Genomic DNA, 19,268 nt, shown 5'->3' with positions numbered 1-19,268 from the left:
CTTTTTCTGAAATGGGACTATTTAAGCATAAATTGGGTAATTTTTAAACATTATAAGTTGTATTTTAAAATTTTGTCAGCTCTTTTGAACATGTGTATGAGCTTTATGGAGTTATTTGGCTGTTTACTATATTGTGAATCTTAAAGGTTTTGAAGAAAAAGAAAATAAAGGAAAGGAGAAAAGAGATGATTTTATATAAATGGGATAAGAAAGATTGATTTGCAGAAACAACTGACAATTTGAATGAGATATCTGGTTAAAATATCATATGGAAAAGTATTGATTTTGTTTAAAAAATTTAGTTGGTGTGTATGTTACAATTTGAAATAACTATAAATTACATGAGATTCCTATCCACTTTGTGATGGGTTTTGTTATGTTTGTTTGGCTATCATTTGTTGAAAATTTTAAAATTGATAATTGATAATTAAGTAGAGGTTACAATATTGTAACCTAAAAAATGTTAAAGATTTGATAGGTTGTTGGAGAAAGAGGGGAACAGTATAGTCAGGAAGAAAAGAGAGAGATGGAACTTGTTGGGAAGGGAGATAAAGCATGTTGTTAATTGAGAGAGAAAGAAGGGGGAGAGAGAGAGATAGAAGGGGAGAGTGAGAAAGGGAAAGAGGGAGAGCATGTTGAAGTGACAACTGTTTTAATGGAAGGAATTTGCTATTGGTTTGGAGAAAGAAAACACACTGGCTGGTTAAATCCTGAGAAGGATTTGGCACGTTAAAAGTTAATTATAAAGAGAAATAGAGGGTAGGAGGGGAAAAACAGGAAGGGATCTTTTGGCTTTAAAGGTGAAAATTTAACTCACCTTCCTGGCCACTCTGGCATTCTAGAGTCATAAAACTCCAGATGGCTTATCTCAAATGCCTGGTTATTTCCTGCCTCATATTCCTGTCTCCTGCTCCACCATCTTCTTGACCCCAAACTTGTCAGAATTAAAAAGTTATTATCCTATCCTGAAATTTCCACTCACCCAGTGTTCTTCCCCCCACCTTTGCCTTTGTTTCCCTAATCGCTGGAGCCCTATAAAAGTCTCTAGAATTACTTTCTGGGTGCTAAATGCTGCCTGGCTATGGCTAGTCCAAATTCTCCACTATTAAAATATTAAAAACCTAATTTTTGTCTTGCCTCAGTTTCTCCAGCATTACAGGAGCAGATTACATAGTCTAGATAGTTGCAGAAATGTCAAATCTGAAGAACATGACTCAGGGAACTTGGAAGCCAAGAAGAGAGCCAATTATCTATTGCTCTGAATTGTGGAGAGGAACAGACCTTGGAATCCAGCTGAGCCACCTGTATAGTCAAGACACTACTAAAGGAAAGCTTTGGGAAATTGCTATCAAGAAAGGATTTCTAGGTTTTGCAAGAGGAGCTATAAATTACACATATACTTTTTCTTACACATATACTACTGCTGCTAGTTGTCCTCTATGTCTACTCTTTTCATGGATGCTATGGGAGAGTGTACCACAGGATTATGGAGGTAAAGTTCCTATTTCATTTACTCTATGCTAAAAAAATTATTGATGAGAAAGAAACTAATCAGGGATTATGAACTATATAGTTTTTTTTAATAATAGCTTTTTATTTTCAAAATATATACAAAGATAGTTTTCAACATTCACCCTTGCAAAAGCTTTGTTCCATTTTTTTCTCCCTCTCTTCTCCCCAGGCCCTCCCTAGACAGCAAGCAATCCAATATATGTTAAACATGTACAATTTTTTATATATATTTCCCCATTTATTATGCTGCACAAGAAAAATTAGGACAAAGAGAAAAAAAGAGAAAGAAAACAAAAAGCAAGGAAACAAGAAAAAGGTTAAAATACTAAGTTGTGATCCACACTCAGTTCCCACAGTCCTCTCTCTGGGTGTAGATGGCTCTCTTCATCACAAGACCACTGGAACTTGCCTGAATCACCTCATTGTTGATGACTGATGTACATCAAAATAGATCATTGTATAGTCTTCTTGTTGCCGTATACAATGATGTCCTGGTTCTGCTCATTTCACTTAATAGCAGTTCATGTAAGCCTCTCCAGGCCTCTCTGAAATCATCCTGCTTGTCATTTCTTACAAAGCAATAATGTTCCATAGCATTCATAGATTACAGTTTATTCAACCATTCTCCAATTGATGGGCATCCTCTCAGTTTCCAGTTCTTGCCACTAGAAAGAGAGCTGCCACAAACATTTTTGCTTATGTGGGTCTCTTTCCCTCCTTTAAAATCTCTTTGGGATATAAGCCCAGTAGTAACACTATAGTTTGATAACTTTTTGAGCATAGTTCCAAAATGCTCTCCAGAATGGTTGGCTTAGTTCACAATTCCACCAACAATGTATTAGTGTCCCAATTTTCCCATATTCCCTCCCACATTTGTCATCATCTTAGCCAATCTACACACTTAGAAGTGTGTAGTGGTACCTAAGAGTTGTCTTAATTTATATTTCTCTGGTCAATAGTGATTTAGAGCACTTTTCCCATATGACTAAAAATGGTTTTATTTTGTCTGAAATCTGTTCATCTGTTCATATCCTTTAACCATTTATGATTGGAGAATGGCTTGTATTATAAATTTGAGTCAATTCTCTATTTTAGAAACGAGGCTTTTCTCAGAACCCTTGGATATAAAAATTTTTCCCCCAGTTTTTTGCTTCCTTTGTAATCTTGTCTGCATTGGTTTTGTTTGTACGAAATCTTTTTAATGTAATATAATCAATCCATTTTTTTTTTTCTTTTTGCTGAGGCAATTGGGATTAAGTGACTTGCCCAGGGTCACACAGCTAGGAAGTGTTAAGTGTCTGAGACCAAATCTGAACTCAGGTCCTCCTGACTTCAGGGCTGGTGTTCTATCCACTGAGTTACCTAGCTGCCCCTAATCAGCCCATTTTTCATTTCATAATGTACTATAGTTCTTTTTTGACCATAAATTCCTCTTCTCCACAGATCTGAGAGAGACTATTCATCGTTCTTCTAATTTTCTTATAGTATCACTCTTTATGCCATTTTGACCTTGAGGGTGTTAGGTATTGGTCAGTGTCTAGTTTCTGTCATACTATTTTCCAATTTTCCCAGAAATTTTTGTCAAATAGTGAGTTCTTATTCCAGAAGCTGGGGTCTTTGGGTTTGTCAAACACTAGATTACTATTGGCATTGACTATTGTGTCTTGTTGACTTAACCTATTTCACTGATTGAATACTCCTCTATTTCTTAGCCAGTACCAAATTGTTTTGATGACTGCTGCTTTATAATATAGTTTTGGGTCTGGTACAACTAGGCCACCTTCATTTACATTTTTTCATTAATTCCTTTGAAATTTTTGACCTTTGTTCTTCCAGATGAACTTTTAAATTATTTTTTCTAGCTCTTTAACGTAATTTCTTAATAGTTTGATTAGTGTGGCACTGAATAAGTAGAATAATTTAGGTAGAATTGTCATTTTATCATATTAGATCTGCCTACCCATGAGCACTAGATATTAACTATATAGTTTTAAAATATAAACCCAGGGGATTACATCTTCTAAAACTTGAAATAATCACCCTAATGGGGAACGAATTTGTAAACCCAGAGGCCCTAAATTGGAGAGAGTGTCCCAGAGGAGATATTATATGAGATTTTCTTTTGTTGAGTTTTTTGTCTGTGAATGAAAACTGTTTACATGTAATTTTGCTTCTTGTGTGGCTCATTTCATTATATCTTGTTCAAATGATTAAGATTCTGTGAAATTCAGCAAATTCAGGGAGGGAGAAAATTTAGTGGGATAGAACAAAAGATGCATTGACTATGTTCCTAGAGTGGTGTTTCCTATTTAGTGTCCTTGAACCCTCAGGAGATCACAATGATGGTTCGAGTCAAATTAAAAATTCTTTTATGGTACCATAAGCAGCAAATAATTGCTTAATTATATTACACATATATTTTTACTCTGTGACAAATAGATATATATTTGAAGCATCATAGGATGCTCTTGCAGCAATTTGGAGTGACTGTGCAAAAATTATCATTGTAGTTATTATAAACAATTAATTAAAAATTCTAAAGGTATATTATAATTAGTTTGTTAAATTACTCTGGGAGTCCACAACACATTTTTGTTATAGTTGAAAGGAGTTCATAGAACAAAGAAAACTTGGGGAAACTATTACTTTGGACCAAATAGAACTAAGTGCTGCCATTCAGAAAGAGGTAACAAAAAGGTTATCAGTACCAAGGGGATTCATGGGAATCTATATATCTCTATGGTAAATAAGAACATCATAAAAACTAACACTTTCTGACCACTTTTCAGGGAGCTGCACAAAACTGTAAATTTAGCATGGGACTTTCTAGTTATCAGGTTAGGGCATTATTGCCCCCTGGTGGTTAAAATTGATAAACTGATGTTTAAAAATTAAAAGACTACAAAACCTTAGAAGAAATTTTTTATTCTAAAGGGATACCATTTGCTTACTTGGTTGTTTGTTTGATTGCCACAAAATAGTTTATACTCGCTGGAGCAAAATCTGAAGAATGAGGAGAGGAAAGGGGAATTGAGCTGGAATTTTAAACATTTAGTTGAGAATTATCTTAAACTTAGAAAAAATCAGTGACAGTTAAGCTGCCACAAGACTTCATTGATAAAGTATATATGTACCAGGGAAAGAGCCATTGAGTCAGAAGACACTGGACTTAACATCCTTGCAGATTATTTTCCTCATCTATAAAACTCTATGGCCTTGGTGATCAGTCTTCTAATTTATTCTGGTACATTTAAGGCACCAGAAAGGTGCCCTCATGGCCTCCCCAGTCCTCAAATACAGTAACCAAAACATTAATTATAATTTGAGAAATTTGAAATTATATGTCATTAGAATAATTTTCTTATATATTTTTTTTTTCAGAAATAAACATTGAAATATTTGAGGAGCTTATAGAAATTATACCTTTTCATTTGAGGTTATTTTGGTCACATATTTTCCTATCAATAAAACCTATCTTTAGCAGGTACTTTTAAGTTCAAGATTTTGTATTTTAAAAACTAATTTCTCCAAATTACACAGAAAAATCATTACTATGTAGAAATTTTATTCTGGATGTTTCTAAACATCCACATTAACTGTTTTTCACTCATAATAACAAGCAGGTAAAAATTCTATACAGAAAGAAAAGACATTTAGGCTGATACTAAGAAATATGAGGCTGTCACAGCTATACTATACATTGGGGGAAATTGGCTGCTATTTTGTTTGTTAAGACTGACAAGTAATGAGCTTCAATTGTCCTTGGGCAAATTCATTAGTCCATCTGTAGTAACAGAAATTACATTTAATATATCAGATATATTCTCTAATGACAAGTTTTTCTGCCATTGATGAATTATATGAGGAATATCTATAGTTTTTTAATGTAGGGCACCTCAAAATATCAATTTTTATAATAACACACTTTTTAGGGATAGCTTAGAGACTTCCTCTTAATTAAGTTAATTGTAAATATAAGCAAACATTTGAAGACTCATCCCTAGAACTAAAATGTATTTCTTCTGTATGGCTGTGTACTACCATGTTTCTCTTTCTTTTAGGTTTAATAAAAGTAACCTCAATGGGGATACAAATGACAGAATGTCTTATTTAAACATAGAGTGAATATTTTGGGATTCCAAAATAAATTAGGTTCTCAGTTTTATTTTATTTTTCAAAAATCATTTATTGAAATCTAGAAAAGGATAATACGTAAGCTAGAGGAAGAAGTGTCAGTCTATGTTATCAGCGATAATTACCACAGTCGGTAATTCTACAAGTATAGATTGGTCTTTCGTTTGTTGTATCTGCTACTTCTAGAATTTGAAGAACTCTTGTTCCTTCAATCAGTTGCCTGTAAACCAAAAAAATGGTAAAAAAAAAGTTTCACTATTAATTTTTTCTTATAATCTTTATCATGCCATCCAACTTATTCAGTTCAATTCATTACTTTGGCACCATGGGCTAGGTTCTGTGTTAGAGACACAAAAACAAAACCAGTTCTATTCTCAGGGAGCTTATGTTCTCTTCAGGAAATATAACATATATAGAAATAAGTAAAATATATAATGTATATTATATATGTTTATAATATATATATATATATAATTAATACAAAGCAATTTCTCCAGTGCAAAGAAACACATTAGAAAGGTAGGAAAGACTTGGCATAAGAGTAGGCATTTCAGCCAAACCTTAAAGCAGAGACTTTTTTGCCCAAGAAATTTTTGTGATCCCAATTTTACATGTGTATATATACATATATATATACACATGCAAATCAAACATTTACTGATAATAAATCATAATTATGTGGCCCCCTACATTCGTTACAAGACTCTATAAGAGGTTAGGAATCACAGTTTAAGAAGAGGAGCCTTAAAGGAAGCTAGGGAACTTAGTAGATAAAAGGAGGAAAAGAGAATTTTAGGTATAGGAGACAGCTTGCACAAAAGCAAGGAGGTGGGAAATAGAATGCTGTGCATGGGAAAAAAGCAGCAGGCCAGTTTTGTTTTTGTTTTATTTCAAAGATAATTTATATTTTAGTCAGCCATAAATCTACAAGTTGAATCTCTCGAATAGGTTTTCCTTGGGCCTTTACCAATAAATGAAGTTTTTCTTTAAGTAGAAGACAGGGTTAAAAATAGACACTAGACCTAGATGGATGGGGGAAAAAATGGGAATAGAGCAGAGAGGGATAGAATGAATGAGGGCCACATGAATACATGAGAATGAATACATCCATCCATGAACACATGAAAATGGGCTCCCAGAATTTTGTTACTACACCTACACTGAAGAGATTTCTTGAGAAAATGTGCAGATGAGTGCCCTGTCAATACAGACCTGGAATTTTCTTTAAGTTCTTTCTATGGGTCACCCCGAGTCTGAGGGGGAAGATAGATTGTGATGGGTTTTTTTAAATGAGGAGCTCATATTTCATTCCAGAGGCAAGAGAAAGTCATATAAAATTATTAAGCAGAAGAGTAACATGTTCTAACCTATGAGTATTGTATGAGACAAAGTGAGTGTAATGGATACCTTAATGAATTTTGGAACCAAGAGAATCAGGGTTTAAATCACATTTCACATGCATACTACCTATGTGTGACCACAGACAAATCATTTAACTTGCCTCTGTGTGTGTGTTTAATTTTATTTATTTAATTTTTAATTTATGGAAGAATTTCTATAACATAGTATAATAAAAAAGATGACTGCACATGAATCTGTAAATCTATTGTGAAAAATTTGCTATTCCTTCTTAATATGTGATAGTTAATATCATTTTTTTCTTCCCTGTTTTTCTCAACTTAGAGATGGCTACCATCAGATGCAAATAAATGTATATGCATATATGTATATATGTAAAATTATCCTCTCTCTCTCTATATATATATAGATATATTTCTATTTACCAGTTCTTTCTCTGGATGCAGATAGGTATTTATAATAATCAAAGCAATTTATTTACTTCGTCTTTCTTAAAAGAATATTGCTGTTACAATGTTCTCTTGATTCTGCTCATTTTGTTCATTATTTTGTGCCTCTTTCCCTGTTTTTTTAAGATCATTGAGCTCATCACTTCTTATAGCACAGGAGTATTCCATTACAAGAATACATTACAACTTCTTTGGCCATTCCTGGTTGATGGGCATTTCTTCAGTTTCCAGTTCTTTGCCACCACAAAGAGAGTTGCTAAAACATTTTAGAACATATGGGTTCTTTTCCTTTTTCCCTTTATCATTTTTGGAAACTGACTTAGCAGTGATGTTACTAGATCAAAATTTCCTCATCTGTAAAATCAGGAGAATTCAATGACCATTACAGCCATTCCCAGATCTAAATCTATAATCCTTCAATATCAAGTTGGCAAGTGTGAAGAATACATTGGAGTTAGGAGAAAATGGAAAGCAAGAACTGTTAGAAGTTTACTGCAACTGTATCTAGCCCTGGTAACTAGTGAAACCTGCTGTCTGAGGTAGGGTCTGTGGGGACTTTAATTTGATATTATGACATACTATAAAAATTATTTGTGATAATTTTTTAAAAAACGAAGTTTATTGCAGTAGTCTAGACGTACCCCTAAACTATGAAAGAGATTGTGTGAGTGGAGAGAAGAGACTGGATATGGGAGATGTAGAAATTGACAAAACTTACTAACTGATCATGGGGAGATAAACTGAGTCAAGGGTATTGCCATAGCTTGGGTAATGAGGATGGATCGTTCAATTAATGAACATATATATATATATGTGTGTGTGTGTGTGTGTGTGTGTGTGTGTGTGTATGTGTATGTGTATATATATATATATGTGTGTATTTGTGTATGTATATATGTATGTGTATACAGGTTATAGGTCATATGTATATATACATATGTATATAAATGTATGTATACATAAACACACACACACACACACATATATATATATACATATATATATACATATATATATATATATATATATATATATATATATATATATATATACATCTTTTAATCTTTTAATAGAAGAGATAGTCTCAATTTGAAGAAAGAGAAAAACCTTTTTGGAAATGGCCAAGGTGTGGGTTTACTTTGTTTAACTATATCTATCATATGAGAATTCTCATTTTATTTGGTGTGGAATTTAGAAACAAAAATTAAAGGTCATGTGAGATGGAGAATGAGAAGTAGAGGGTAACACCAAAGTTATGAATCAAGAATACTGGAAGAATAGGTTGGGAGGGGGAGGGAAATTTGGCAAGTGGTTGAGTTTGGGGAAAAAGATAATGAATTCTCACTTTGACATATTGAATTTGAGGTTCCTCTGGGACATCTAGTTTGAAATATTCAATAGGTATTTGGTGAATTGGGATTGAAGCTCAGGGGAGAGTTTGGGGTTAGATATATTGATTTGGCAATCACCTGCATAGAAATGATAATTAAGCCCAAGGGAGCTGATGAAATTACCCAGAGAAAATAGAAAGAGGGAACAAAAGAGGATGATAGTAGCCTTAGTAGGAATTAGGGAACTTAGAAAGAAAGGTTGACTTGAAGGAAAGGATAATGAATTCTGTTTTGGACATGTTGAATTTGGGATATTTGTGAGACATCCAAATGGAACTTTCTAACAGGCAGATGATGTTAGGGGCCTGGAGCTTAATATATCCAAGGCTTATTCCACAAACTAAACCCAATCAGCATTAGTCACAAAGCCTCCAAATCCAAGTGATGCTCATTTGCCTGACTCTACATCCTCAAAAGACTTGGGGGTCTTTGGGGAGTGACCTGAAGTTCTCCATTGCCAAGATTTCACACTAATTCTAGAACGTGACAAAGATCAATCATCATTTATGAAAGTTAATCGGATTAACAGGGCCAAAATTTTATTATAGCTTAGGCTATAAAGACAAAGTCTAAAACCAAGACTGGTACAAGGTGATCTGTGGTCCTGTGGAAAGACTAACCTAGCTGCTCATCTTTTCCAATCTGCCTCCTTCTGTGACTTCTGATAAAGACTGAGTTATATCAGCAATTGAGAATGTTCAGGGAGAGAAAAGACCCCCACCCCATGACTACAATACTTTATTAGTGAGGTGAAAGAGTATTTACACCTCCATCATTTCTCAGCTGCTGATCTTTCCCAAGAGTAGACTCAGTGAACAGAGCATCGCCCTGGGTCAAGAGGCCCTGAATCCAAATAACAGCCTTCTTCACTGGACACTGGGCAAGCCCCTTCATCTATTTGTCTTAGTTTCCTCAAGTGTAAAATGGAGACAATAATAGCATCCACCTCTCAGAATGACGGTAAAGATTAAAAGAAATATTTGTTAAAAGTGCCATGGAAGAGTTTATTTCCACTTTCTCTTCCCTTGACTTATCTTTATCAAGGTATGATGTTCTCACAAAGGTTGCATCTGCCAAAAAAAAAAAAAAAATCAGAAACAGAACATTTTGCCAAATTCCTGATTCCAGCTTTGTGGACCTCCATATTTTACAGGGACCTGGTATCTGACAATAATCAAAAGCTTAAGAAGCCTATGAATGTTTAATGTGAGCTTTCAGGCTTTCAAGCCAATTTGGATATGTATTTTCAAAGATCTGAAATATCTTAGGAAAGAATATCTTAGTAGAAAATAAAATGTTCTTTTCTAGTTGTACTCATGGCAGATGTGGAAGAAGCAGCTGCTAGCTGTACCAGAATCCCTTCTGAAAAGATCAAAAATTTTTGCAGAATTGAAGGACAAACATGTTAAGGATGTGATTATTTTTTTAAAATCTTCAAAAGATATGGAGGAAGATTATTCATGAAGGAATGAAAGCCTACCATACAGAGATGTAGATGTAGATTAGTGAAGTTTGACTGAAGAGAATGGTGTGAAAGCATGAATTCAAATCAACTTTTGTGATTAGAATTAAGAGATATCAATAGTGTCAGTCCAGAGGTCCATAAGTATTGCAGGGTCCTTGCCAATTCTTTAGTGGTACTTGGTTAAATTCCACAAGATTTCAATTAATATGTTGAGGATTTTGGAACCTTAACCTTTGGGTCATCCTAAGTAATACATTGTTTGGGGTTACCCAAATCTGAAGAGGAAGAAGCATTTATGTAGACTTACTATGTGCCAGGGACTGTGGTAAATGCTTTTTTGCAAATATTATTTCAAATTCTCAAAACAACCTAAGATAGGAGTGCTATTATGATCTCCTATTTTACAGATGTGGAAACTGAGGTAAACAGAAGTGAAAGGTCTGGCCCATGGTCATACTTCTAATTGAGTGCCTGAGTCTGGATTAAAACTCATCCCTTCCTGATTCCAGGCCCCAGCCTCTATCCACTATGACACTAGCTGTCTAACTTGAACTGAACTGGTCATAACTCAAGAAAAGGGGGGTTTCCCTTTTAGCATGTATGATAATGCCCTTATTGTAAAATCTCTTGGCAAATATGGAATTATCTGCATGGAGAACTTGATCCAGGAAAACTAAATTGTTGGCAAATGCTTCAAAATTATCAACAGCTTCCTGTAGCTTTTCTGTTCCCTCCCTTTGATTATCTTTTCTGTGGGATGGAATGAAGAAGAAAAAAAGACTATTTTTGTGGAAGGTGGAACTGATGATAACAAGGAAAACCAGATCAACAGGCTTATTAGAACAATAAACTAAAGATGTCTACTATGATTAATATTTTTTCTAATGTTCTGTAAATTTAAAAATGCCTTTGATTTTATAAAAAGGATAAAAGTATTTTGGGCTAGAAAAGTCTTTCTCAAATTATTTCATCCCTGAAAATTGGAATTTTGTAGAAAGATCTGTGACCAAGCTCAAGAATGAAATAGAAATACGTTCATATTCAGAAGACATATGTTATAAGGGGCTTTTTTTCATAATGGATTCCAATGTTCCATTATTTTGTTGTTTGTTTGTTGTTGAGGCAATTAGGGTTAGGTGACTTGCCCAGGGTCACACAGCTAGAAAGTATTAAGTGTCTGAGGCCACATTTGAACTCAGGTGCTCCTGACTTCAGGGCTGGTGCTCTATATACTGTACCACCTAGCTCCCCGCAGTTCCACTAATTTTTGAGCAAAATCTTATCGTTTTGCATCTCACCAAATATTTACTGATTAACTACTGTATTCAAGACATTGTAGGAAGTAGGCAAATAGAAAGATCATACTTCTTTCTCATTTAGTTAATAATTTAACCAGGGATGAAAATAAAGATACACATAAATAAGTATAGCATGAATTTAGAATCTAAATGTTACATAGGTTAAAAAAAAAGTACTATGAAAATCCAGAGAGAGATCTTACTATGGAAAGAGGCAACCAGGGGAAGGCTTATGGAAGGAACAATACCTGAGAAAAGCAAGGGCATGGAAATGGGAAAAAGAAAAGACAAGTTAAATTTTACTATATAATACTAGGTCTATAACTATATATATATAAAATTCTGTACAATGTTGTAAAATATATTAAATATATTTGTAAAATACATTAACAATATATTTCAGGTCTAAATGCCTATAAGTATGTTGGTATTAAACTCCTTAAAATTGTTATCTGAGATATTTCAGTATTAATCATCATCCTTTGGCAACCTAATGTTATCAGCAAGCTGGATAATTTGATTTCTTTATTAAAGTTGATTAGTTGTGAGAATGCTTTCACTTAGTGAGCAGAACTAGAAGAAGAACATTGTACACAGTAATAGTAACATTGTGCAATGATCAACTGTGATCAATTTAGCTCTTCTCAGCAACAATATAATGGTTTCAAGACAATTCCAAAAGACTCATCAGAAAATGCTATCCACATCTAGATAAAAGAACTATGGAATCTGAAGGTAGATTGAAGCATACTATTTTCATTAAAATTTTTTTTTTGCATTTTTTTTTCCTTTTCCAATTTACAGACACTTTTTTTTCACATGTACTATGTGATTAATATAGAAGAATATTTTATATAATTGTATCATATCAATTATATCACCTATATAAAATTGTTAATCATCTTAGGGAACAGAGAAGGCAGGGAGAGAGAATTCAGAACTCAAAATTTTACTTTAAAAATGAATGTTAAAAATTGTCTTTACAGATAATTGGGAAAAAATGCTATTTAAAAGAAAAAAGGGGAAAAAAGGCTTCATTTTTGGAACTTTACCTTCACAAAGCTCTGGATTTAGGGATTCTAATCCAAACAATAAGCTATTATACAATGTATCACAGTAATTTTAGAATTGATTATTCACAGTAGCAGATTAAAATACAATACAAAGGTAATGTTCAATATTTTATTTTAATTTTTTTGGTGAAGCAATGGGGGTTAAGTGACTTGCCCAAGGTCACATAACTAGTAAATGTTAAGTGTCTGAGTCTGCATTTAAACTCAGATCCTCCTGCCTTTAGGGCTGGTGCTGTATCCATTGTACCCCTCAGTATTTTAAAAATATATTTCTACAAGAAATTTGTTTTAAATGTCAGTTTTATTCATCTTATAGGTCATCACTGACTTTTTGAGCCTCCATTTTACATTTTAAAATTGTAAATAGACAAACTTGTTATACATACCCAAAAGCCACATATTTTCGATCTAGATAAGGAGCTTTCTGTAGTGTGATATAGAACTGTGACCCATTGGTGTGTCGTCCTTTGTTGGCCATGCCAAGAACTCCTCTTTTATCATGTGGCACTATAAAGTTTTCATCTAGGAAAGATCAGGAGGTCATGTAAATGCTGCTTATTAGTTAATTTCCTCCATTATCTTCATCAGTAGTAACATATAATGAACAAAAAAGAACACCTTTTTACATTCTCATTTGTAAGTGTTTGAGTCTATTGGCAAATTTTTAACATTTGGTTTATTTCCACATTACTTTCCATTTTTTCAAATAGCCTCTAAGAAAAATAGATATAAAATCTCATTAATATGTATAAAGGGCTAGGATTGAGCAAATGCACTTGGATAACGGAGCACCTGAGACTAATTGCCAATTGGACGGTTCTCTATTAACATGTTTGAAGGTTGACCCTCCCCAACTATTCTCTTCTCGCTTGGGGGACAAAAAAGGGGAAGTGACTTGTGTGGGTGGAGGAGGAGAAGGGAACTGAGGCATTCTCCTGGCAGTGGAGAGAGAGGAAGGTAGTGTGGAGATTGCTAGATTTAATCCCCTGACAGAGACCCCAAGAGACCAAGAATAAAGATTTTTGGTGATCCTGACTCTGGCTGATTTCTGGGAAGACAGAGTTCCAGCATTTGGCATCCAACGTGAACTAGGCACCCTACCTCCACTGAAGTCCTCATTAATATGGACTTTGCTATTTTTGACATAAGACAAAATTAGTATTAATGGTAAATAAGATAAGTTTGCTCATAAAATTAATAGTGAAAAAAGAGAAGCTTACCCTACTTAAGAATAAAGGTCAATAAACTTTTTTATTTTTCCATTACCACTTTAGTATCAGTGTTTAAATTCAACCAGTCAGCCTGCTGATTAAACATGATTCTTATCTATGAAAGTATTTACAAGCTAAGCTAAGATTTATACTTGGTTCCTTTTTTCCCTTGTCCTGTCCTTGTCTTCAGCATTTTTATATGTAGTTTAAAGATACACAACTTCATTTCCTTGGAGAATGGTTTATAGTTTTTTACAATAAAACTATCCTTCCACTTAATTAGGAAAAAAAAAAAAAAGCCTTTTAGGGACTGTCCAACAGCTATTCTTCTAAGAATGTGGTTTGATCCTAAGTATTTATGGTAATAAATTAACTAATTTCTTGGATTTGGGCACTCCCTCCATTATTGTAATCACAATAATCTTTAAAAGTTATGACAGGAAAAATATTAACAGTAACTTACTGGCTAGTCTTGAGGCTGAGCCTCTTGGAATATAGCTAAGCTAATCTTAGTGAGTATATTTGTTCCTACTTGGAAATCTTTTCAAATTTTAGGAGACCTGACAGACCTTGGCACTCCATTGGTTTAACTTTAAGAATTCCAAACCACAATGAAATAGTAGAGTAAGACTTTGACTGAGGATGCTTTTAAAAATTATATCTGATGGTCAAGCTAAGTTGGTGAGTGGGTTAAGAAGTGGACAGTAATTCTTTGTGTCCATCATAATTTTGTAATACTTGTTCTTGCCAGTAATTGCCTTGTGCAAATAAGTCAGGCAATCTGAAATGAGATAGTTCCAAATTAACCAAAACTGGGATCTGGAAGAAGACTGAAGCTGGCAGAGAATGTTGACATAATAGAGGAGACTAAAGGTCAAAAATGAGTAAATGGGAAGTGAAGATAAGACCAAGACAGAAATAATACACAGAACTTAATGCCAGTCAGACTGGCTAGAAAGAGGAAAGAAACATGAAAAGAGGAAGATTAAAAACTGAAATTATAAATAAAACTGCTTGCCTTATATAAAAGTGGGTGAAAGTTAAATTATTTGGGTCAAGAATAACTGGATGGTTGGGCATATATAATTTTAAAATGTAAAATGAAGATTTAAAAAAGTAATCCTAAATGAAAATGTAAATGAAAAGTGTAAAGTAGATGAAACTAATTCACTTTTTTTTACTTTACTATAGAATTTATTTATTTTAATAATAAAGCTTTTTATTTTCCAAACATATGCACAGATAATTTGACAACATTGACCCTTGCATAGCCTTGTGTTTCTGATTTTCTCCTCCTTTCTCCCACCCTAGGTGGCAAGCAATCCAATATGTTATACATGTTAAAATATATGTTAAATCCAATATGTATAAACATATTTGTACAATTCTCTTACTGCACAAGAGACATCAGATCAAAAAAAAAAAAAGAAAGTAAATGAGTAAGAAAACAAAATGCAAACAACAACAAAAAAAGTGAGTAGGTTATATTGTAATCCACATTCAGTTCTTACAATCCTCTCTCTGGATGTAGATGGCTCTCTTAATCACAAAATCACTGGAACTAATTAATTTACTTTTGGAAAAAAAACAAATCTAAACATATCAAGTTTCTTGATAGTGGCAAAGTATTACATCAATGAAAAACAGAGTAGACTGGCAGAAATATTTATGGAAAGTTTTTATTGGCTTTTAAAAAATCACCAATATTCTGTAACCATGGAGAAATTTTAAAACATAAGTAAGCATTTATTTTTCTCCTCCCTTCCAACAAGTTTGTAATTAGAAATAAAGCTTTGCTTTTTATACCATATTCTATCAAGTATTATTTGGAGTATGATTGCCCATTTATCAAGTAAGAATAATCTCATATTTGAAAATATGAGAAGGGCACAGGAAGGCTTTTAAAAGCAACTATGCTCAGCAGACCAAATCTTTATAATCACAAAATTAACAGAAAATACAGATAAAGAAGATCCCACCCTAATTATTTTATTGATTTACAAAAAAAGTTACAAAAACTTGTTCATTACAAAAAGGCATTTGATTCCATCGCCCCAAGCAAAGACCTACAGACCTCCTTCTAACACAATATCTTGTATGTCTTTGTTAAACTTCTGCAAAGGTAACTATAACGATAACCCTAAATTCCAAATGTTACTGAGTCAGGCATAAAAGCAATGAGACATATGCTCAACAATGGTGTTTGTCTCTGTGATGAAGGATATGTTGGCCAAGGTCCAAAAAAGAAAAGCTATTTCTTACAGATGATAGTGTACTGATTGCATCAAACTCCAGGACATTATAGAGAGAGAGATTCCAAATTTCTTTTGCTCTCAGTAGCATTTTTTTTTGCCATGAGCATATTACAGGAGAGTACTTAGAATATTCCCAAATACAATGCAATTCTGAGTTCTATAGCCTTGTTAGTTAGCAAGGGGGATAATGGAAGGGGAAGTATGGAAAAAGCAGAGGCAGCAAGGGGATCTATGAATATACTATCTGATTTCAAGTGAAAAATACTTCTTCCCTGAACTGAATAGGATTATGAACAGATGAATCTAGCTCACTGACCTGCCTAAGAAGTATCTTCCTGCACAGAATTTTGTGGTTTCTCTGATTGTTGATGCTACTGGGACACGATGAATTTATTCCCTTTCTGCTTCCTCTCTCTGATTGACAAACAGGTATATAACTTCCTTGGGAATTTCTTAAAAACAAAAACAAAAACAGCCTGAAAAGCTTTGTTTACTTGCTATATGTACTTTTATAATGCATTTGTCTCTAAACTCCAGATAAAGATGAGCTGATTTTTATTACATTATAAGCCAATGGTTTCTAGAGAGGAGTAAAGCACACAATGAAAAAGAAAAGAACCCACAGAAGATTTAACCTTGAGCTCATACTGAAGTCTCTCTCTGGAGACACAAATAGGGGCTTTCAGCTCCATATAGTAGTTCATGGTAGAGAAGTCATACCTTGAGCCTGTTCAATTAGTTTTATGTTTATTTAAAAGACACCACAAGAAGTTACCTTTATCCACAAAGCCAAATGAATGAATGAAAAATGTTTTATGTCCAATATTTGACCTACAGTTAGAAGGCTGTATTGAGGGAGATAAAATGAACATTAATATATACAAAATATGGGGAGAGGAATTGGGACCTGACTTGTGATTTTCATTGGTATAGGGAACTCTCCGGTAAGGAACCTCCACCAAAGCAGATTGGCTCATTCTCTGTTATTTATGGTTTTGGAAAGTTGCCAGAAAGCAATGAGAGACTTCCAGGAGTCATATGAATGTATTAGCCTTTCTGATTTTGAGGCTGGCTCCCAATTCCTCTATTAGACGCAACATATCATGTAAAATAAATACAAGACATGGTCTTTCTTATTTAGCCATCACTATATACATTATGTGTTTATCATCCCATATTTATAAGGCCACATGATTAATTGAGCTGATTTTCAACCCAAATTTAACATTGGGTTCTTTAAATTCTGGATGGAAATTGTCAGCAGGGTTTTAATTAAAGCCTAATATGAATGTGTTACTTAAAGTTTATGCTAAAATGAAGTAAATGAACTTTTTAAGAGATGGGAAGGGGAATAGAATAAACATTTATATAACACCTAATGGTGTACCAGGCACTTTTGTAATTATCTCATTTGATTCTCACCATATTCCTGAGAGGTAGTGACCTGACCAGGGTAACAGTGTGTATCTGAAGCTGGATTTGAATTCAAGTATTTCTCAATTCATTATGCCACTAGCTGCCTCTCCTGGTTGTAACTAAAGTGGTTATTTTAAAATATTGACTTGAGAACTAAAGACCATTGAGTCTTTACTGGAAGTTTTGTATCAAAATTGCAAAATGAGACTTTTACTGGAAATTTTTTGTTTAAATTGCAAAATGACACCTTAGTTTAAAAGGCTTTCCGTAACTGTGCTAATTCCTAGACATTTCTATAGGAGATAAAAATATTCCATTCACAGAATTTTGCAGTGAGTGGAAATCTGTCAAAGATAAATATTAGCATCTAAAAGTGTTATATGTCATTGCTTTCAGGGAGTAAAATTATAATTTTTTTCAATTGTTTAAGAAAATCATTGTTACATTTAAACTTTTCTCATAATTTTGCTGTTGGTGAATTTTTCTTTCTATTCCTTAATTGTATTAAAAGGAAAATCATTTTCTAAAAAGTTATAAATTGGTTGGGGTTGGTGGCTGTTATTCAGTATTGGAAATAGTCATGGGGGACACACACACAAAAAAACGTGCAGGGAACACTCATTCCCTCTTTTTCATTTATATTAGTAGCCAACTGAGCTGTCAAACAGAATCAGATGGCAATTAATCTTGACATAATACTGGCTGACCCCAGGCAGACTGATAGTTGTGTCTTCCAGTGCCAAGGAATAATGGAACAAGATGGGTCGAGAGACTGGCCATAGCTATTTCTTTTCTTTGCTAACTCAGCACAGAAGGTGATCCTAGACCATAGTTTAAAGATGCATAGTAAGTGGGAACTGAGTATGGATCACAACATATAGCATTTTCACTCTTTTTGTTATTGTTTGCTTGCATTTTGTTTTCTTTCTCTTTTTTTTTTCTTTTTGATTTGATTTTTCTTCTGAAGTAAGATAATTGTATAAATATGTAAGCATACATATATTGGATTTAATATATATTTTTACCATGTTTAGCATATATTGGATTACTTATCTTCTAGGGAAGGGGGTAGAGGAAAGGGGGGGGAATTGGAACACAAAGTTTTGATACTCCTTTCTCCTTCTTTTCCTCCCTTTTCAATCTATTCAGTTGACTTAGACCTAGCACAACCCTCAAGGATATGCCCTAAGGCTCTGTCCTAGGGCCTATTCTCTCTTTACTCAGATGCCATTGCTCCTCTTCCAGAACAAAGGACAAACAACCACCCCTATGAGTAGGAGTAGGGAGCTCCCCACTGTGAGGACCCAATTGGAAGTAGTCAGTGGGCCAATATAACTCCTTTTTTTCCCTTTCTTTCTCTTCTTTCCCTTCCCTTCCTTCTATCTGCATTGGACATCATATTCTTAGCTGCAGGTGCTCTATCCAGAGGAATGTCAAATTTGATCACTGAAGTCCCAAGATATTTGGGGGCTTACAGGCTAGGACTAGTTCTTACACCCAAATCACTCTAGCTCTCATTGATTGACCCACAACAGGTTCCAGATTAAGCCCCAATTAGTCACTATTTGGGCCCTGATTGGATCATAGTGAATGTAAATAGCAATTGTTTTTATTTGGCCATAAATCCTTAGAGTCTTTCCTTCTTAAATTAAGTTTTGTTTTTGTTTTTAACCAGGTAACTCTTGCAAAACTTTGTGTTTCAAAT

General features: G+C 33.9%; 1 protein-coding gene across 2 annotated transcripts in view; it reads right to left on the bottom strand.

Moving 5' to 3' along the window:
- Positions 1-5,672: 5,672 nt before the first annotated feature.
- PPIL6 (peptidylprolyl isomerase like 6) overlaps positions 5,673-19,268 on the bottom strand; it is a 49,574-nt gene continuing 35,978 nt past the window's right edge. The window contains exons 7-9 of one of the 2 annotated variants that reach the window (XR_012489230.1): positions 16,464-16,599; positions 13,068-13,260; positions 5,673-5,866 (exon numbers count right to left, since the gene is read on the bottom strand). Coding sequence is in view for 1 of the 2 variants with exons in the window: in XM_074310137.1 (XP_074166238.1) it covers positions 5,758-5,866; positions 13,068-13,203 (245 nt within the window). In the remaining variant the exon portion in view is untranslated. The remainder of the gene's footprint in view (positions 5,867-13,067; positions 13,261-16,463; positions 16,600-19,268) is intronic. The other variant, XM_074310137.1, reaches the window with a different exon arrangement.

This window comes from Sminthopsis crassicaudata, chromosome 4 (assembly GCF_048593235.1).
Source record: "Sminthopsis crassicaudata isolate SCR6 chromosome 4, ASM4859323v1, whole genome shotgun sequence".
Taxonomy (NCBI): Eukaryota; Metazoa; Chordata; class Mammalia; order Dasyuromorphia; family Dasyuridae; genus Sminthopsis; species Sminthopsis crassicaudata.
This window is presented reverse-complemented; position numbering and strand designations above follow the sequence as displayed.